Here is a 23,102-nt window from a genome sequence, read left to right on the forward strand (position 1 = left end):
ATGTCTCGGCGGACTATATACTGCTGTTACCGACAGTTGGTAATTGCAAAACTTGATTCCAACTGTTGTCGCTTGAAACTCAGTGGAGCTGATCTTTTCTTCTTCGAAATGTTCAATCGAATTCTTAATAATAATTGCGCTACCTCCTCTTGCGTTGTTTAGAGGATGATTTGAGCAATACATTATAAATCCGTTGAATGTAGAGTACATTTGGGTGGTCAAATGAGTTTCAGATACTAAACAAATATCAATTCTTTTTTGATTAAGTACAAGCTCAAGTTCATTTTTGTGCTTTAAGATTCCATTCGCGTTCCATGCCATTATCTTTAAACTTTTTCTTATTGTGTTTTTAGACATTTATAATTTGCTCAAGTTTTTCAACGCGATTCAGTAGATCCTGGTTTAAGGTTAACTGCTTTTCAATTTTAAGTAAAATTTGTGTCAATATATCTTTATCTGTCGTATTTTCCTTTTGGGCTGCTACGTCTGCATATGTTTGTTTACCCGGTATTAGTGTTGGTTTCTTAGTCGTTCTTGGTTCTACAGAGTGTTTTGGCATAGCTAATGCTTGACGTATTGCTGTTGGGGGTTTTTTGCCAGTTTCTTCTTTGTGTTTAGCTCCGCTTTTGTTACGGAGCTTTTGCAACTCCTTGGCAACATGACATCCTCTGTAGCTTGCTGGGTGGTTTTGCCCGCAGTTGCAGCATTTTGGTGGTTCTTTGTCTGGTTTCTTGCATTCAAGAGTTGAATGATTACCAGCGCACTTAACACATTTTGGAGGCTTGCAACAATAGTTCTTGGTGTGCATAAAACCCTGGCAGGACTTGCATTGGGGAATTAAGCTAGATAATTTTAATGGCTCAATTTTTACGATTGTGTTGAGTATGTTTTTAATCTCATAGACCTTTTTTATGTCTTCATTTGGGTCAAAACAGAGGGTAAACATGTTTAAGGGCTCTTTGGTTTTCCATTTCAATTTTCTATATGCGTTTGTAGCCTTTAAACCTTGTCTTTGCAGATCTTCAATGATACCCTCAGGTTGACATGTGTGATGTAGGTCTTTAACCACTACCCTTATCTGCCTTGTTTGCTTGTTTTCGTATGAGTGCCATGGGAACATTAGCTCAGTAAATATTTTTGTAATTTTCCTGTAATCGCTTCCATTCTGAACATTGATTTTATATATATCTTTGCCAATCAGCTTAATTATAAAATCACTATTTATGTTATCTTTCAGTTTTTTTTGAAGTTGTTGGTGATTTATTTTTGGATTTGTTAATATTATTGGCGGTGGTCGTAGCTCTGGCAATTTAACCTGCTCCTTTTGAGTAGGTGGATCGATTTCTGGGGATGATTCCATTTTTCTTTTTTTATTTGCTCTTTTGGACAGATTGTGTACCCATTTGGTTTCTCTTTCAAGCTGTTCTTCATCAGTATGATATTCTACTTCCGTTAGTATTGGTGTAGTTGACCTTTCAGTTGTAGTTTTTATACTATTCAATTCGCTTTTAAGAACTTTATTTTCTTCTTGCAGAGAAAAGCACAATTTTTCTAGTTCTTGTAATTTAAGTAATAATTTTTGGGTTTCAGAATGTTTGCCTCCCCCTGGAGGTGGCGTTTGTTGCGCCATCTAGCGGCCAGTAGCTTGTTAATTTTCGTGTTGAAGAATGTGACAACTCTACTTTTGCTTACTAGTTTGGCAGAACAGAGCAGCTGATGTTGTTTGTTTACCGATATGATCAATTTGAGTGATTTTCTCTTTAAGCTTTCAGTCAAAATCCTTTTGTAGTTTTTGTTTTTTCTAATAAAAATGTAAATAAATATAACTTTACCAAAAATGTAAAATTCGAATTGTCAGCAACGAGTCCGCAGAAGGGTCCCAGGTCCCGTCGACTTTCACCCAGTTTACAATTTTTGGCGTTCGCTAAAGATGTCTTTTTGGTGTTTTTCTGGAGCACTTCAATTTCGTACGTGTTTATGAAAACTCACTTCACACACACAATCTAAATGAGTGTTTTTTAAGTCACAAACACCCAATATCAATCAATACAAAGGTTTATAGCCAAGTATAACATCCTGAACCGACTTTTTAAGCTATTTCTTTATGTTGTCTGAAGATTTGAAGCAGCTGAAGTTTAAGACACACCTCGAATAAGTAATTCTGAAAAAATTTCCTCGGACGACTATTTTAAATGCGCTGTCGACAAAATTGAGTAAATATATTATACGAGTACTATGTAGAACAGATGATGGCACTCTATCTTGTTCATTTTCAGTCTATAATACTTTTAGGGTGGGTACCAACAGGCAAATTCTCAGTAAGAACAGAAACCAGCTTTGCAACGTTGGGTCTGACTTTTACTTATAGCATCAATGTTTGTTTAAAGACATACGGCGGTTTTATAATTCCACGAGTTTTTGAATTTCCCACGTATTAAAATTAAATTAAACACTGCTCCTGTCATCTACCGCCTATGAATAGACAACTGTCAAATTTTGAACAGATTTAATTTGTGATTTAGTCATTCCAAGGTCAAAATCATTTGTATGATACATTAGAAATGTCTCGAAGGACGAACTATGTTGCACGGCCTACATGAAGTTGGAGCTAGAAGCATACAACGATGGTTCGAATGAAACGGCTTTTCTCCATTTCATTTTATGCTGGGATCCGAATGTACACGGCGAGAAAAATACAAATTAACTGGTCTACCGATACCACCTTTCCTGGATTCGCCTTGAATCATTCAAAGCAGACGACCTCGCCAATTTCAACGAAAATGGAAAATAAGAATTTCGTTTGTTCATTAGGGTTTTTATTTTCCTTAAAAAACAATCACCTAAACCATTAATTTCAATTGCTAAAAAATGGTTTACTGAATCCGGCTGTGGTCGTACCGTGCATCGAACGTTCAGGTCGTCCATGATGCTGCGATTGCTTACACTCAACCATAAGAGTAACCTTGTGCCTGCTTCTAAGGAGTGTTTAGCGTAATCTGAGTTTCTGCACTGTTTTGTACCCGTGGACAAAACAAGGATACATACCAGACATCGGAGAATAATCAAGACAGTGGGTTTATTCGAATGAACGTGCACAATTTTAACATAAATCCATAAATTGGGCTACAAACTGCCACCCTGCGACTAGCTTTTAATTCCAGAAATTACTGGGTAGTAAGAAATTTTGGCCATCGCTGAAACAAACGCCTACTTGGAAGACCTTAAGACATATTATTTAGAAGGGCTAACAAAATGGAGAAACATTGGACTAAATATAGAGCTAAAAGGAGACTACGCTGAGAAATAAAACGGTTTTTTGCTAAGAAAAAAACATCTTTGAATTCTGTGTTCCACTGAATTATCAAACTGCCGTCGTATTCCGATGAAATAACTTACCGGGAGTAAATATTCCTCTCTGTAGTTTCTTGAAGGGGTGGAATCTTTTTTGAGCTTGAAGTCGTCCAAGAACTCTCTCATCGGAAACTCCGGAGATGTTTCTACAAAAAGAAACTCGATTTAAATCTACTGAAAGTCATAGCAGACGCTACCCACCAGAACTAAGCATTACTTAACAAATCTTGATTTGATTGTACAACACATATCACATAACACAATAGCGGTCCTACTATTTGAGAAAACAGTGGGCTGGCTATTTGATATATATGGTACACTGATTTGTATCAGCCGCATTCTTTGGTTTAGTTGTATTCACGTAATTTCATTCATCTCTCTCCCGTATCCGCAATTCTTAACCAGCTTATGAAATAAGTAATTGAAGGCGCATGCTACTTAAATATTATAATAAGGCCCTAAGAGATGACTAAATGAACTTTGTCTAAATCACCTGACTACCAAAATCTTCCCCGCAGCTAGAACCTCTGGGCCACGGTGCTCACTTTTTGATCAGTAATTTTGATTAAGAAATTTTATCTACCCTATCTAATATTCTCATCAAAATTTGGAAACGAATACTTGACTTACTTGTCTACTTACAAACCTCATGGACTCGTCTAAGTACAGCCATGAGGAGCTAATAATATGGATAAATACGAGTGACAATAATCTGCATGAGGCCACCCGTGCAATTAAACTGAGATAAATAATTTGTGTACCATTAGCGCTCCAGGAACTAGAAAAAAGGTCCATACACTCATTTTATATGTATTGTTATACGAGTATGCTATACAACCGGTCCATCACACTTTCTAAGCTAAATATCTGTGATTTTATGAAGTACGTGTACCTAATAAATTTCTATATAAATACATACGAGTACATTCGTATTTTAATTTACCTATTATTTGTATATTTGCCTTTCCTTTTTATTGTAGTTGAACTAATCCATCACACTTAAAATACCTCAGTTCTATTAACCTAAAGCGATAAGACTTACAAAATTGACTCGATAGTTGTTGGAGCTTTCAAGTCTAAAATGCATTTTAATACAATTTATGTCTATCAAATATAAGTAAGCAAATTATTTTTAATTTCAGAAAGAACACAGAATATGTACAGTGTTATGATTTCCATAGAAAATATAACCAAATCGAAAGTCTGTTTGTCAGTAAAAAACCTGGATGTTTGGATCAAGACGGGTTAAGATCATAAAATACAATTAGATTCATTGATTTTTTACTGAATTCAAGACATTTTTATTCTCTGGACGATCAAAAATGACCGCAAAATATTTATAACCCTAATAATAAAAACATATTTCTTAGTTCAGTGCCCCCCTTTCCTGTTCTTTAAAAACGGAAATTCGGCAATTTCCATTAAAAGAGGCAACCAAAACGAGGAGACTTAAGCGCAAACGACCAACTGTCCTGTCCCAAAAAGAAAACAGATTTTAAATATTTTAAGTGTAAATATAGACAATAATAAAAAGTAAAAAAAATAATAATAAAAAAAGTTTCTACTTATAACTTTATCAAGTGTAAGCAAACAAATAATTTTTCATTCTTCAACGCAATCGTACTTTTATGATTTCTAGAGCGTCAGTTTTACAAATATTATAGTAACACTTAAGTAATAAAAGTTTATACATATTTATCTCCATAGAAAAATATATTGCATATTAATTTGCTATGTTGCATATGTAGTCATACAAGGGTATAGTTATAATCTGCTAGCAATGAATGTAATTATGAGTATGTAGATCTATTACATAACTATTAAGTGATCAAAACTCCAATCCTCTCTCACAAATGCCTACTCCAGTGCCTCTTTCTTACTATTTTATAGGAATTTCTGCAACAAAAGTTGAACCTGCCTCAACTCAGCCAACCTGTTGGATTTGCATGTGTTTGAACCATTTTTTAGAGCAGTCTTTCCACTCTTTCATTCATGTAACTCCAAAACATTTGATACGAACGCATGAACCTCTTCTTCAAGTGTCAACAAATGTTGGCCTCGTATTTTTTGTTTCATTCTGCTAAAAAAAATCGATTATTGAGAATATGCACTTGTTTTTTGGTTGTTACGAACTAAAGAATGCAAGCGGTAACAAAAGTTTTTAATTCATAGAAAAATATGTATTGTTAATATTTCTTAGTTTTTTTAGAATTCTGAAAGTGTGTTGCACGTTATGAACGTTAACATTTAGTTTAATATTTACGGATAAATCATTCGTATGAACAATTTTAAGATGAATATGCGCATAAGAATGTAAGTGAACTATTAGCCAAGCATGACTCCATCCTACTTACATGTGATATGACAATCTTGCCTATCTAACTGGCGTAAATTAGTGAATAGACGTGTGCCAATGTATGTTGTGGCATTCCATTATTATTATTTTTCAATAACAATGCCTTCTATAAAAATAAAGAATGCAGATTTTTTTGCCAATTTTCTTCTTTTGTTTTTGCACAGTAGTGGATGGATTGTATTTACTATTGTAACATCGCGTTTTTTTTTTTTTAATTTGACGGTTTTGGCTATTTTCTTCCACATAAAAAAATTCAAGCACTCGCTTTAGGGAGAAAATGCACAAGACCGCCCCTGAAAGTACATGGTTCAGAAGTTTGAAGTTTTAATAAAAATTGGTGGAATCTTTAAATGGAACAAAGTTTGAAACTTGGATTTATATGGGCTTCGTAGTAGAATAAAAAAAAAACATTAAAATTGAATAAAAAACAAATACTTTGTAAAAATTTGTTTATAACAAATAAGCCCCTCGGGTATAGTAATGTATGAGGCCGAAAAAGTAATTATGGTGAAATATAGGAGGGAAATTTTCTCCCTTGAGAAGCTTTGTTCGCTGACCACTTGAAATATTAATATTGAGAAATGCGGGTGTCAGACAAAGATAGATACATGCTCGCAATATTTTGTACTCCTTTCGTGTAGGCAAAATATATGACGTTCAGATGGTGTGACCCAAGATAGATCATAGATTACAAGGCTTGGCCATCCGAAGCAAAATTGTTAGATTAACTTTGGTTGCCACGTCACCGACGACGTTGCAGCAGAATTTTGCTCGCCCATTCATACGTATTCAAAGCACACGTCCAATCAGGCAATTTTCAGAAGGTGACAAAGTAACATGGGCGGAGGCTGCTTTAATTTTTTTCGTGTCACATTCCACACAATCTCAGTTTTTTCGCAAGCAAACCGCCGGAAGCAATCGGCTGATGGATTCAAAATCGCTGAGAGCCAGTTAACGGTCTGATGTTGGCCACACGTCTGCATTCTGTACATCGCGGGTAAACCAACGTCAGACCGTTTTGAAGGAATCATCTGATTTGCTGACATCTGAAAACTACTGATGGGAAGAGCGTAAGAATACATGTGAAATGAGCGGACACAATTCAGTTGCCAAGTCCCCGATGACGTGGCAGCCGAAGTTACTCGCACAATCTTGTAACCTCGTAATCTATAATCCTTGCTTTTTACATATTTGATGCAACGTTGCACAATTTGTACACCGTCAACTAAACGGTTTGCGGGCTATCTACGGTTTCCGTACAATTTCTTATACGCTTCTTTTGTCAATGCAGGACTAATCATGGTAGACATTTTGGCAAAAGAAATGCAGAGATTATATATAAAACTAGCCTATTCCAACGCTAGAGCAAAGCGTTAAGGTATTTTAATAGAAGAACGGCATCGTTCAATCACCCTCTAGTAAGACCGATGAAACAGATCACCTGAGGGTAGACGGTAATTCCTTTCAGGGCACGAGTTATTTCGAAAATAAATCCACAGACTTGGCCATGAGAATTTCCCAAACTGTCCAACTTGCACGGATAGTGAAGAAATTTTAATCACGTCTTGTTCCAATGCCCACGCTATGCTCTCTTAAACGGAGAAAATACCATATTCGGCCGCCGTAGCCGTACCATTCGGAATTCACAGAGAGAACGTTGGTTCGAATTTCGGTGAAACACAAAAATTAAGAAAAACATTTTTCTAATGGCGCTCGCCCCTCGGCAGAGAATAGCAAACCTCCGAGTGTATTTCTGCCGTGAAAAAGCTCCTCATAAATATATCTGCCGTTCGGAGTCGGCTTGAAACTGTAGGTCCCTCCATTTGTGGAACAACATCAAGACGCACACCACAAATAGGAGGAGGAGCTCGCCCAAAAAGGGTGTACGCGCCAATTATATATGTACATAGAGGCGAATCTATTTAAGGTGGTATCGGTAAATCAGCTGATTTGTTTTTTTTTTCTTTCGCCGTGTCTATGTGGCTTTCAGCTCAGAATGAAACAAGGCGAATTCATTATTTGTTTTCTTCTTGGCCAATACTTTACTTTGACAATCAAAGGTACAAAAACATTGTTGTTGGTCTAGTGACACCACCTTTAATGAATGCGTCTTGTGTTATGGTGAAATCAACTGATAACTGATATAGAATTTGCGTACATGTAAAACATATTCATAACGATTGAAAGAGCGCGAAGTTTCGTAGACGCCAACAATAATTTGCCTGTGAGTTAAATAACTAAATAACAAACTAAATAATTACGGAAGCACTGTAATATATACCTATGTACATAAAAATATTTGTACGCTTCATGGCGAAAATGTGATTAGCTCGGGAAGAAAATATAATATTATTGAAAATAGAAAGTTATTGATATTGTTATTCGTTAACCTAATTTGAGTGAGTTAAGATGTTGAAGCAACAGTTCGAGAGGTTGAAAAGTTAGCGAAATGAAGAAGAAGGCGTGTGAAATTACATATGAAATTACTTTTCCCTTTCGATATATTTCCGATTTTTCATAAACTGTTTCGAAGCCACATCAATTCACGTTCTTGAACGGCTGCACTGCCGTACGAAAGAAGTGCACCCTCGAGACCATTTTACCTTCCTTTTTCCTTACTGGCACACTAAGGTTTCTCTGGAATTATAGTATAATGTGAAATATGGAATATATTCAAAATTGTCGTGGATAATACTCCAACCATTTCTGTGATGTGTGCCTTGCATTTTCCAGAAGTGGACTTTTTCTGTGATATCTGAGGAAGAGAGGCGGCCTGAGTAAGCACTGATCGTCTTCAATTTACTTTCAAACTTGTGTCAGTCAACTGCACCACTAATAAATTATTTCACAATTCAATTAACCGATTTGAGTACAGAGCAGTATACGAAATCGCGAAGGCAATGTTGATCGCAATCGATATCGATTGGGGCATCATGCATTACAAATAAGTTTATGTCGTACAGATAGTGACTGGACAGAAGTGCGCGTTTACGCATTTCCTGTGTGCCATTCAAATCCCGAAGAGCTCCAGGATTTTACCCCGATACAACGCGCCAACCCATTCCTCGTACATACTGGTCAAACAAGGCACTCCAGAATTTGCCCACCCTCCTTATAGCCCCGATATCATAACATGCGACTTTTTCTTATATTCCTAGGTGTGAGGTATAAAATTCCATTAAGTATGGAATATCACATTACTCAAATGGCCACCTTGTCTTCGCTGGCTTCAAGCGCTCCAATTTCTGTTTAATTTCTGATGATTTGGTCGGCGTTATTTCGGCAACAGTGTCTCGAATGTTTTATTCGAGCTTGTTCAAAGTGATTGGCTTCGTTAGTCAAGACTAAGCACTTGGTGTAGTCCCAGAATATAATCGAGAAAGAAATCCAGTCGCATGGCCGCTGTAGACAATTGGAACCTAGTTATCAAAACTCTCCTTTACAACTTGGGGCGTTAAGTCCTTGTATGGCATGTAGTCTTGTTGAAATCATAGCTTGGAAATATCGATGTTGTCGATATTTCTGCCGCAGAGAGTCGCTTAACCTGTTAAGTGATTGTGTCGCATATATGCGTCAATTTCAAAAGTTCATTTTTTAGTTAATGTCGTATATGTACATCATGCCGAAAAAGGAAATTGCATTTGCTATGAAATTTAAAGTTAAGCAAAAAACGAAAATTTCCCTGTTATTTCGACATTATAAAGTAAGCATGAACACTGAATTTCCTGATAATCGTTATCATAATCGTTCAGCCAACGCGCACGGTGAATCCAATATCTGGCTGAAAACCGATTTTGCATCGACAGTCTTCGCTTGAAATTAATTCAGCACAGTAAATCGAGCTATCTAAGAAAAACTAATCGCTTAACAGGTTAACACCGCTCTATACCGAGACTGTGTCTTCTTCCTCATTTCGAAAGAAGTAAGGTTTGGCGATGCTGCTATGCCATAAACCGCGCTAATCAGCCAATCTTTATGAATGAATTGACGCATAGTCGCTGCGATTACGACAATTTCGCTTGTTGACATAGGTGCTGAGCCATAAATGGATCTCACCCGAAAAGTTGATTTTTTGGAAGTTACCATTACTATCATCACCTTTTATAAAATTGGGCCGACTGGATGGTCATCGTTGGATGCAGTCAAAGTAGCCACTATATGCTCTTAAATTTATAAGTTAATAAAACCAAAATATAGGCAATCTCATTAATTTTTTGTTTTTATTTTATTTGTCAAAAACACTCATTTGCTTTTTTTTTGTACAAAATAAATCTTGCAAGCAATGATTGGTTGTGAGTAAAATAATTACTTCGCTTTAAACATCAAATTCGTGTAGTCGCAATGTAAAAGTTGATTTCATTACAAACCATTTTTGCGAAACTATACCATTCGCTATAGCTTTAGAAGTGTGAATGTTCGATTATAAACAAACCATAAACGTAAATGTAAAGAGCCAATAGTAGATTTTTCTTATATTTTGACTTCTATAAACGGTTATTACCACCAAAAAGGGATCTTGGAATTGCTTCCACAATAAATTTACGCAATGAGTACGATTTTATCAGCCACTGAAGGTAAACGTAGTTAGGGCATTGCACTTTTAATTCATTATTTTTCAAGTAGGCACGCTTCTGAATGGTCAAAAAAATTAAATTTATTTACATGTTGGCTTTCAGTGAAAGTCCACATACATAAACACGCCTTACTTCATTTTGGATAACACTTTTCTTGCACGATTCTGGGAAGCCTCAACAAAATTTCGATTTTGCAAAAAAGAAAAATGTAATTTTTAAGTAAATTTTATTTAATTGCTGTTGATACCCAAAAGCTATAAGTGCTTAAGTGAAATCAATGCTAAGACTTTGCCACGAAAATCTTCGCTGAGTGGCCTCCAAAAAATGATGTCGAAAAGAAAAGACCGATAAATAAAAAAAAATTAATAATAGTACAATACAATAAATGTTTTAATAATACATTTGTATATGTAACATATGCATGTATGTGTATGTATTTACACATGTTGTGTGAATGTTCGTATGTGCATATCTGCGTTTGTTGTGCAATGTATACATTGTTTACGATTTGTCATTTCGTTGTTCGCACTTTTTGCAAGTTGTCAACAAAATAATTCAAAAGTCAGTAAATAATTATTTTGCTATGCCATTCGTCAGCTCTTATCCGTTGAAGCTGCGCTATTTGGTATTAATATTGGCTGAGAAGCAGTAAAAAGTTTTTGTACCGCTGCAGTAGTTTTCGACTGTTTTTATTTAGTTTGCTACAAATACATTTTTAATTAAAATGGGCTTTTAAATTACTTGATAAATGCATAACTACATTATTTTAAAAATCAATTTTCGGATTATTAAATCATAAATATTTTACCCCCGGAATTTTAAAATAAAAAAGAGAAATTTATTGTAAAGCACAGAATATTCTGCGGCTTCATAAAACATAGAACAATAGTTTTTAAACATATAAACAAATATACAAGTGCGAGGTGTGGCATTTTAGTTTTAATAAAGGATAAATAAATTAATTTACGAGGAAAATTTAAATCTTGATCTTCATAATAGTTTTCATCTAACTCCACATAATAATTTTAAAGTTGCTGCCTCGGTTAGAAGCACTGTGGTTACAGCTTCCTTAACATCCTGTTCGGTGCCAAAAAGAGTTCCATATGATTATTTTATTTAAATTTATTTTCTTATCGTTCTTACTATGGTTAATTAGTAATCGTACTTGTTTTTTTTTTTCATTGTAAACCGTAGATCCTTTAAAAACGTAGTCGAAAGGAGTAAAAGCACGTGGCACATGCCGCCAATTTACAAGTAAAGTTTTAGTTTTACGCTCTGTATGTATGTATTTAAATGATTGAAATATTTTGATGACGCGCTTAAACAAAATTTGTGAACGGTAAAATTATCAAAAATTAACTAATTATAGTCCTAATAGCTACTAGCAAAAAGTTAACAATCAATCAGATCTAAATTAGCTTTCCTTAAAGTAGTTGAAAAGCAGATTTTCTTGGCATCAGGTGTACTCAATAGCATCTGAAAAAATCTTGCATTCAGGTATTTTAAAAACTGTTGCCGCTACTAAAACTATTTAAATTTAAAGATCAGTCCGTCGCACATGCGGATCGAAATTTATAAGCAAGAGGCAAACAAATAAAATGCATTGTTGTTCTTGTGCATGCTTCTCAAGTTCTGCCTAATCGGTTAGTCGGCTTCGGATCAAAGTGAAAGTTCTTATTGATAAGTTGATTTTAAGAGGCAGACGAATAGCTGGTCGAGTACCAGCACAAATTGTTACAAATGTTAGCACAAATTTTACGTTTTTCGGGATCAAGTCTGTATAAGTATGATTGAATCAGTCTCAATCTCCAACCATAGCGCAATTATACCAAATTGTTTGCAAAGAATTATGTGAATTATAAAAAAATAAAAGCTTTATTTAACAATTCCACGAGTAATTGCTGTCAAAGCGTCCCCGCGTATTTAGGAGGATGTAAGATTGCGGTACGAAAAAGATATGTCCATACGGAAAGATTAAGAAACATATTTTCCACTTTATATTATAAAGTCACAAGAAAATACTCTTCTTATTAGTTTATTACTCTAGATTAAATATATTTATATATTGTGTATTACATTTATTTACTGTACCTACATTGTTTGTTTGTGTAAAAAAAATCACTATAGGACACAAAAATCGCTCTTAAGAAACAAAAACATACTCGCTTGTAAATAACCCTTGGTGATTTTTTAAAGTTCCGATAAGTAAGAGTACATATTTACTCTAAATAAATTTCCTGAGAAATCTCCACTAATACAGGAAAAAACTTTTTATCATATGAATAAAAACCAAGTGAGGCTACTTATTTTTTTATGCATACAGCGAAAAGAAATGGTTTCTTTGTGTATTGAGTGTTTCCCCATTACAATATGTTTAGACTGTTGGGTCCATAATAAATAAAAGAAAATCTACACTTAACACATTGAGTGCCATGTTGCCCGTTTTGGTACACCTAATACTTCCTAGGATTCCATGTGGAACGAAAGCGTACGACAGCGATTGTTTCACGTTAAACTTTATGCTGCGCTTCCATGCGACACTGCTTGGAATTTTTATTTTTAGAGTAGGATGGTTGTTGTTGTAGCAGCATACACATTCCCCATACTTACATACGGGGAATGCTGCTGGAGTGACAGTCCTTGGCCGGTTATAAATCCGCGTCGTTTCGGTAACGTAGAGCAGACTGTCGTGGAAACGAGAGTAGGCTGGTATTTGCAAATGCTTTTGGTGCCATTTTTATAGCGGTATGATAACTCTTACAATTCCAGTTCCGTCATACAGAGTCACGTGGTAAACGGTGACATACGAATAAAACAGTTATAAAATTCAAAGGAACAATGAAGCAGATCGGGGATCACTATAAAGGCAATACATACTATTTCACACTGTTTTCTAATAATACTGGCTAGGCCTCTGGCAAAGGTTTACGTTAAATCCGCTTGGCACTCAATGTATTCAAATGTGTCAATAAGCAAGACGTTAAATACAGTCTGTGTCAGAAGAAAAGAATCTTCCCGTAAACTCAACCAAACAAAAATGAGTGAGAAGTACGCGAGGCATTTCGAGGCGGTATTTTTATGCACGCATTCGAAAGCGCCGAATTCGAAAAGGCCGCGGCTGCAAAAGTTATTAAAAAATCAAAAAATTAAAAAAATAATCAGCGGTATAAGGTGTACAAAAATGTTGATGACTTTTCCGAGCGCGGCTTGAAGCGAGTAACGACAAAAAAGCAGGATAAAGTGATCGTCCAACTTTTTAAGCGGGACCCTTCTTTTCGACTACGCCAAGCACGGTCAGTTCTTGCTAAAAAGGCAATAGATGTGAGTATTAACACCATCGAACGTCGACTGAAGGAGGCGAACATATCCTACCGTCCCACATCATCAAAACCACTGCTCTCAGAAAAACACATTGAGAAACAACAAAACAAGCAACTGGCGTCACAGTATTGGTCTGGTCGTAACAGTCCCCTGACGCCAATCCCATTGAAAATGTGTGGGGAACTATGAAAACGCATCTTGCGGGAAAGCCAGTCCATGATTTAAAACAACTCGTGCGTCAAGCTCGCAAAATCTAGTCCTGTTTGTCGACGAGCTACGCAGAAAAGCTGGTTCAAAGCCAGGCTATACTGGACAACGATGAAGACTACACGGCTTATTCAGTAATTACGACTCGTAGTTTTGTACATACTTTCATGTAAAAAAATTGTTAATACAGTGCACTCGCGGTAACTCGAATAGCCGCTAAGTCGAACGACGTGCTAACTCGAACACATTTTTTCCCTTATTGACTTCTTTGTAACTCGAACAATAAAAAAGCGCTATAACTCGAACAAAAAAACAAATTTATTTATACACACATTCTTTTCAAACATGTACATTTTGTACATAGATACATATGTAATAGTATATGTATATAAATTATATGTATACTAGTGTATTATCCATATGAATATTTCCGCGTTAATATCCCGTTAGTTTTCTGGGAACGACATCTTGCATTGACCAAATTGCTTTAAATTTGTCATTTGTAGTGTATCAGTGCACGTGAGTAATGGATCGTAAAAGGTTGAAGTGTTTAACATTAAAAGAGAGGGCTGAAGTCCTTAACAAAATTAAACGTGGACGTAGTGTTACTTCTCTAGCGAAGGAATATGGGGTAGCCAAGTGCACCATAAGTCTTATAAAAAAGAAAGATAAGGCAATTTATGGCTTGCACTAACGCTACCGGCAACCATAAGCTTAAACTTCTCATTATTGACAAAGCAAGAAATCCTCGTGTTTTCAAAAATTTTAACTGTCCGGTGGAGTACAAAAATTCCAAATCAGCCTGGATGACTTCGGCGATTTTCAAAGACTGGTTTCATAATTCGTTCGTGCCGCAGGTAAAATCCAGATTCATTAAAACAATTTTTTTAACCAAGTTAAATGACTTTAATATTTAGGTAAGAAAATATTTGAAAGATGGGGGACTACCTGAGAAGGCTCTTCTTCTAATTGATAATGCCCCATCACATCCCAACGAAATCGAATTAAAGTCCGAGGATGGTTTAATTTTAACTATGTTTATGCCGCCGAATGTGACACCATTGATCCAGCCAATGGACCAAAATGTAATTCGTATAACGAAACTATACTACAGAAATTTTCTACTGGCTTCCATTTTCAACAATCGATCGAAAAATCGATATCGATGACTGTGTTTTTAACATAGCACACTCAATTGATAAGTCGAACAAATTCGATAAATCGAACAGCGCCTGTTTTAATTAGTTCGAGTTATCGCGAGTGCACTGTATATATATTTTATACTGCATGAATAACCGCGGTTATGGTTAGTTAGACTCTACTTAAAAAAAATATGACCTAGAGATCGACTATGCTTTATTATCTTCACAACATTTCGTCTCAGCCTACGTAGGGCTTCAAAGTCGAGTTTATGTTTTGGTAGAATAGAGTTTTAACAGCTGCTACTGTGCGATGCCGTTTATTTAGACAGGTGTTAAGTAGAAAATCTATAATTTACTAAATATAATTATATTTATTTCGCCGAGAGAATCGCATACAAATTATTAAAATTCACAACGTACTCGTGTACATGAAAACGTATAACCATTCTAAATGTATGAATTGAAAAATGTTGTTGGGTTTTTGAATTGTGCAAGCGTGTCCAGCGATGTGTGCTGTCAGTATTTATTTTTGTTGCCGCAGCCTTTCTAGCTAACCTTTAACTTTCCTTATATCCCGAAACGACGTTGTGGCCAGAGATTCGCAGCACCTGGATATGCTTATCTACTATTAGGAAGAGGGCATTCTATGAGGGGTTTATCTCAGGCTTTAGGACGAAAATGTATTAAGTGCTTATTGAGTGTAACTTAGAATAGCGATATCCTTTTAGACTTTTATAAAATTGGTTTTTTGAATTAACATGTAATTGTAAACCGTTGACTATAAAAATCGTTAGTAACAGTACCTTGTTTTTTGTACTGGAAAAGGTCAATGCAGGTGAAAAGTTTACTCATCAATACTATGTTTAAAATATCAATATTTTACCTCATGATACAATATGTATTGGTTCAGTAATTGTAAAAGAAATGTAATTGGCTATAGTAACATAAGGCAGAAATTCGAACGCGGGAATCTTGGAGACACATTAGGGAAAAAGAAATCCATTATTTTCTCGGTGGATGGCTGTAGTGATCGATATCTTATAAAGTAGCGGTCAAACAATTTAAAGTTTATGTTCGTAGTCAAGGTGATAACTCACTCTAGAAAAAATCGTTTGCTGTTTTTTTTTTTTGTTTCATTCAGTTGTTAGTTGCAGGGTGTTGAGGGGGAACGCCACTGGGGTGGGTCAAAAAATAGTCGATTTTTGAGAATTTTTTTTTAAGTAGAAATGATTATTCGAGGATCGGACAAAAGGCAATTTATTATATATGTATTAAACTATGTTGATGTAAATTTTCATTAAAAAATATTGAAAATTGACAAATTTATGTAATTAAAGCAATGAATAATCATCTGAAATCGAAAACCCCAAAAATTTTATTAATCTACACAATAGTGGCTATCGTTGTACGTAGCCGTTTTTTATTTCTTTTAAATTTGAATTTCGATGTGTGTTTTTCACCATTTTTTTTTTCACCAAAAAAATAGTTATTTTCAAAATTTTGAAAATCAGCTACGTACAACGATAGCCAATGTGATAGCAAAACTTTTGAAAAAGAGAAAATTAAAATCGGTTGATTAGTCTTCGAGAAATCGTTGCCACCGTATCAAAAAAAGTCGTTTCGATAAAAACGCGTTTGAAATAAAGCATCGTATCGTAAGCGCTACGGGGCCGAACCGACGGGCAGTCACTTAAGTGCACATAGAATCGGGAATAAAGCGAAATTCGCTCTAAAATTTTTACCATATTTTCTTGAGTAGTTATACTAACAATTTATGTAAAAAAAAACATTTTTTTGAATATTCACAGTGACGTTCCCCCTTAACAATGGAACTCAACAATGAAAATATTCGGTACGTTATAGCGTTTTTCTTTGATAAAGGCGAAAATGCAAGCCAGATCGCTGAAATTGTGAATGGCGTTTATGGTGCCAATACTGTAACAGCTAAGCATTGCCCAGAAGCTAGAGATCGACCATACAACAGGCTTAAACCACTTGCGCAAATATTTTATGTATGCTCAAGATGGCCGGAATAGTGAATTGATCCAGAGACAAGGTCAAAAACAAACAATCTGATTCTTTTACGTAGTATATTTCGAGCAAAAATTTCCAAAAACAAAAATTCTTAGAATTGAATGAGACAAACTTTTTATTACAAAACCTCAAAAGGCTGTGAAAATTTTAACAAAGGTGAACTTTAAATGATATCATGCGCTGCCGTTGGAAGAAAAGAAGTTTATTTTAAAAAGCTTAACGTAAAACGATAGTAAAAATTTCTTGAATTTGGTACGTAATAAAGCGTTTTTCAGTAAGAGCGCTTCAACTTTTTTTTTGAATAAAACACAAACGGTTTGACTTTTTTAACTATTTTTTTTTTATTATCGAGTTTGAACATATACATTTAAGTATGAAATTAGATTTCTTTTACATGACCACCGCGTGCACGTTTTACGAAGTCCAATCGTTGAACACAATTTTCGACCACTCTTTTGCATAAATCGGCCGAAATTCCAGCAATTTCACGTTCAATATTGGCTCTGGCAAATCGTCGCCGGCTTGTTACTGTAGACCAATGACTGCACATAACCCCAAAGAAAATAGTCTAGAGGCGTCAAATCACACGAGCGCGGCGGCCATTCGACCGGTCCATTTCTGGAAATAATGCGCTCATCGAACTTACTCTTCAACAAATCAATTGTAGCGTGTGCTGTGTGGCTTGTGGCCCCGTCCTGTTGAAACCACATGTCGTCTAAGTCCATACCATTCAATTGCGGCCAAAAATAATCGTTTATCATGTCGCGGTCTGGATTTCCATTCACAGTAACGTTGCGATCGTTCTCGTCAACGAAAAAATATGGGCCAATTACGCCGCCGGCATGTAAACCGCACCAAACAGTGATTTTTTCGGGATGCAACGGTGCCTCATGAACCACGTGTGGATTGCTTTCTGCCCAGTAACGCATATTTTGCTTGTTGACAAAGCCATTGAGCCAAAAGTGAGCTTCATCACTGAAGACCGTAAAATGGCCGTAATGCTCTTAAAGTAGCAGCAACAGAACGATTATTTTCATAAAAAATTTGCACGATTTGCAATCGTTGCTCAAGTGTGTAGTGTTCCATAATGAAATGTATACTAATGAAGTTTACAAATGACAAGCGAAAAATAAAAAATATTGCGTCGTTCGCCCTCCCTATCGGAAAAAAGTTGAAGCGCACCTATTGAAAAACGCTATAAATGCTGTATTTTCAATTTTTTCCCCGGAGAAGTTTATTGCAATTTCCGAGCATCGCAAGCAAATTTTAAAATAATTTTATTATGCGGAATTAGGTTTCGTTTTCTTACCGAATTCCATACACATGTGCAAAGAAAAGAAAAACCTTTTTTATTGTAATATATCACACAAGTGTAAACTACCTTAAAGTTATAATTAATTTTTGAAAATAAACAAACACTCTCGCATTACATTTTTTGTTGTTATTCGTTCGACACTCGGTCACATTTTAATACAATATGTTTCTAAAGTATGTATACTCGTATAATTACAAGCACAACTAATTTTTAATGTGCAATACAATAACTTTTCTTGGTGGAAGTCAGATTTTCAGAATTTCACAAAAAAATGGTTAATTGACTATATTATACTATGAGTTAACGGTATCTACCTGAAGAAAAATATTTAAAATTTCCAAGTTTTTTTTTTTGTAACTAGTTAGAAAAATAAACTAACTTCAGGGTTTGCATAACACAATTAATATGATGGTGATTTGCACAAAACTTGCAAAGGAGTTGTTTACTGAACGAGGTGGTGCGGCTTTTTGCGTTTCAGCCTTACAAACCATTTATGTTGGTCGGTGAGGGCTGAGGCTTCGCTGTTGACATGATGAGATAGCCTATTTATATGAGATAGGGCATTTTATTTAATTACGACGGCAACTGGTTCTATGCCGAGATCGCTGATGCGTACATACCAGGGCGCGTTAGTTACGCATCGCAATATTTTATTCTGGAACGTTTGGATTTGAAGTACATATGTTGCTGGAGCTTGAGCAAGCCCATAGTTGTATCCCATACGTCCAAATTGGTTTTAGTATTTGCTTGCAGAGAAGTTCTTTATTGTATATGGATAAAGCGGATCTTTTACCCATACGCCAATACATGTTCTCTTTTCTTCTTTACGTGAGAACTCCATCTGAGTTCGGTGACAAGAGTCATACTCAGGTATTTAGGCGTGTTGTTTGATACGAGACTTACGCTCCATTTATATACATATAGTGGAAGATATCTTATTTTATTGTACGTGAAATCAATATGAACGGATTTGGTTTCATTTAGTTTTATACGCCAAGAAACTGTCCACTCATAGATTCTGTTTAAATGCTTTTGAAGATTTGCAATTGACTCAGTTTGTGTATTTCGAACTGATAATATAGCGGTGTCGTCTGCAAACGTTGCTATGACGCAGATCTGATTGGTAGGCAAATCTGATGTGAAAACTAGATAAAGGATGGGCCCCAGAACGCTACCCTGTGGGACACTAGCTTTAATTTCTTTCAGGTCAGAATACGTGTCGGCGTATTTAATTCGAAAGAAGCGATCGGATAGATAGGATTTTAAAATGTTATTACATTAATTTGGTAATAGCTCTTTTATTTTGTTGAGAAGACCATCGTGACATATCTTATCGAAAGCCTTGAATACATCTAGGAAGACAGCCGAGCACGCTTTTTTCTTTTCGAAGGCATTTTCTATAATTTGAGTTAGCCTGTGAACTTGATCGATTGTCGAATGTTTTGGGCGAAAGCCAATTTTAAGCGTTGGTATCAGATTCCTCTGCTCAATAATATTGTTAAGGCGTTTGGCAAGTGGTTTTTCCAATAGTTTGGCAAAATGGGTAGGAGGGATATAGGCCGATATGATGAGACGTCGTGTGCTGGCTTTCCTGGCTTGTTGACCATGATCACCTCGGCAGTTTTCCAGTATATAGGGATGTGTTTCAATCTGAAGGTAGCATTCATAATTTTGGTTAATTTAATTCGAGTAATTGTTGGGAGTTGTTTTAGGATTTCCCTGGTGACGAGGTCAAATCCAGGTGCCTTTTTGAATTTTATTTTTTTTATTTCATCACATAATTCAGAATCCATTACTGGAGGAATTTCGTCGTGATCGTTGAGGTAACATGATTCCATTTCAGCCGCTCTTGATACGTCGTACGGCTTGAAGATATTTTCAAGGTTTTCGTAGAAGGTATAAGTTTTCTCTAAATTGGTTTTTGCCCATGTGGTATCTGTTTTTCTTATTGATGGATATTGTATAGCTGGTTGTAAAAATCTTTTCGCGCATTTCCAAAGTGAGTAATCGGTGCTGTGTTTATTTGTTAGCCCTTTTAGGTAGTTACTATGAGAGCGGTTTTTTCCAAGTAATAAATAAAATTCCAAATATTCAGAATTCTTAATATTTTTCTACTTTATTACGCATATCTCTCTCTCTCGTTCTGTAATCCGTTTTGAATCAATATTTTAGCTCATGGACCAAATTGTTTGATTTTAAATTTTTTCAATGATTTACTAAAAGATGGAGTGAGAGCGTCCAAATCCGAGTAAAAAACACTCCTATTATAGATAAAGCAACAACAATGCCCTTAAAAAGGATCTGGCAGCGCTGACGAAGAACACTAAAGAGCTGAAACCAAGGCGAATTAAATCCACCTTGGCTGAAACCTTAAGAACATAGAAACAGCTGAGTAGAGTGCTGAGGAAAAACTTTTTGCATAGCGGCGTTGAAATATATAAACAGTTTTCAGCGTGATAACATATTGAACTTGAAACGTCATTGTGCCACATATGCTCGAAAATTGTACATCTCAGTTTTCATGTATATTTTTCCTTTTTTCCTATTTACTGACTACTGATTGCAAAGCATGCACGATACATTTATGAGGGCTCGTCTGAAAGCTATTGCGAACAAATGATAGCCGGAAATTTTGATTTGAAAACTAAATCAACATCCGATTGTGTGCAACTATCACTGATAAGAATTTTACCGAAGTATATACACGAGTTCAAAAAAAAATGTTATTTTATTAATTGGATGCGAATATTTTTGCCAGTATAAACGAATATATATATATCTCACATTTATTTACATACTTGCTTGGCATAGACGTGCGTGTTCCCGTTTTTCCAACAAAGGCTTTTATGATGTGTGTCAAGTTGAATTTGCGTATTCCAGGCCCAACAAATTAACGCGCGAAATATAATGAAATGATTTAAGCAACAGCTAGTTTTGCTATGCTGCAAGATTAACCAAACACTTTTACACTTGATCAATATTTATTTTGTAACCTTGCATATGCATGTATGTATAAGCACTTGTTTCGAGCTGACTCCACGGAATAATTTTTAAAAAGCTGGCAAATATAACTCCAAAGAATTGAAAAACTAAAATACCGTCCGTTTATTTGTTGTGCAACGTAAATGCCAACAATAAGTTATGCCTCTATTCTGTTCCGCTTTTTTTAGTATTTTGTTCGTCAAGAAGCAGAGCAAAAAAACAAGTAGTGTCAGTGAATTCTCGGCATAGACTCCATACTCTCTTCGTCTGAGTTTCTGTTTGTTCATTAACTACAACTGTGCTACTTTACAATTATTCTTTTTGCATGACATATTTTCTACAGCAAACTTCCTGCACTGTAAAGTACATTCAAGACAAGTGCACCGTGAGCTCTTTATTGTTTTACACATCACTTCATTAAAATTAATTAAGAAAATTTAGTTTCGCTTTACTCTTCACGTTCAGCGTTGCCGTAGTGTTAAGCAGGGTTTATAGAATGGAATTTGTTTATCGCTAACAAAAGGAAGCTAGACGTCTGGCAACACGACAATAGCTAAAAGCAATGTACAAAAGATATATGCTGAAAACAGTGAACGACGTAAACGTAGTCCCCTATCAGGTGTTAGGATCAAACTAATGAGAACCCCATGTAAATGAAAAATTCCTTCTTTCCGTATCGTAGATTTTGTCTCAGGATTTTTAAAAAATCCCGTAGAACCCTGTCAGCTGATTGCTCTCTCACCACACAGTGTTGCCAAGCAGTACATTTCGAAATCATTTACAAAATAAACTAAGAAAAATTATAATTTTCATTAAAATAACCTAAAAACACTGTTGAATATTATTAATTATAGATAAATGAACTATTTGCATTTGTTGGTTTTGGCTTTGGTTTATTAAACAATGAAAAATTGTAACTGATAACGCGGATGTGTGAAAAAGTATGTAAGCAAAAATATCAATGGCAACATTGTGTAGATACAACCAAGCACATACACACACAAACCGATGTATTGTGCAAAATGTAACTAAAAGATCGCAGTTGCTCTTACGGGATGAGTTTTTGTGCTCGTTAGGGGCTGCGGTAAGGGACTCCGTACGTCGTTCACTGTTTTCGGCAATACACTAAAAATGCGGCAACACAAAGTGGAACTAACGTAAATTTTAACGTCCGTGGTTAACACCAAACGCGATTCAAGCAACAACTGAAGAGAAAAAATGCGCAACGTCCATTATTATATGAGAGAATGTATGCGCTGCCAGATTCGATTGAAATATATTTTGTTTGTATATGAAATGTCAACTTTAAGTTTTAAGGCTGTGTTAAGGCGAGTTTGTCTAAATTATTACTTAAACAAAAGGAAATTCTAAATCAGTGTGAAGTGCCGGTAATGCAGCGAATAGAATAATTAAGATTATTTTTGAGCATATTTTTCAACCTAGATCGAACTGTCAAATTTGTTAGAGTGAGTATTAATTGTGTAACGATTTTTTAGCAGTTTTTATAATATTCGTAATGAAGTGACACAACATGTATTATATTGCTAAATAGTTCCACAACCACCAAAAAAATCATTCATTTTTACATATAGTATATAAGTTTTTAAATAAAAATTACAATATGTTTCCCTAAATTTCATACACGTCCTGAAAGTGTCAATTTTAATATTAAATATATGTATTTTTGAAACAAATTATATGCCATTGCATAGGATTAAACAGAAATGTACAATTCAAGGAAATATCTTATAGGAACTGTATCCCCTATAAGTTCACTGTATCTCTTTCTGTGACTGAAGAGTTAGTCCCATGCACGTTTG

At 35.4% G+C, this 23,102-nt stretch overlaps 1 protein-coding gene across 9 annotated transcripts in view; it reads right to left on the reverse strand.

Moving 5' to 3' along the window:
- The window catches only part of LOC128871776 (protein Malvolio), a 73,134-nt gene extending 50,619 nt beyond the window's left edge, over positions 1 to 22,515 (reverse strand). For 5 of the 9 annotated variants that reach the window (XM_054113837.1, XM_054113838.1, XM_054113839.1 and 2 more), the window contains exons 1-2: positions 22,335 to 22,479; positions 21,099 to 21,835 (exon numbers count right to left, since the gene is read on the reverse strand). In XM_054113837.1, the coding sequence (XP_053969812.1) occupies positions 21,099 to 21,109 (11 nt within the window). In that variant the 5' untranslated portion in view covers positions 21,110 to 21,835; positions 22,335 to 22,479. Of the gene's footprint in view, positions 1 to 3,396; positions 3,498 to 21,098; positions 21,836 to 22,334 lie in introns of those variants that run through there. The other 4 variants (XM_054113833.1, XM_054113836.1, XM_054113835.1 and 1 more) reach the window with 4 other exon arrangements.
- Between the last annotated feature and the right edge of the window lie 587 nt (positions 22,516 to 23,102).

The sequence above is a fragment of the Anastrepha ludens genome, chromosome 2 (genome assembly GCF_028408465.1).
Source record: "Anastrepha ludens isolate Willacy chromosome 2, idAnaLude1.1, whole genome shotgun sequence".
Taxonomy (NCBI): domain Eukaryota; kingdom Metazoa; phylum Arthropoda; class Insecta; order Diptera; family Tephritidae; genus Anastrepha; species Anastrepha ludens.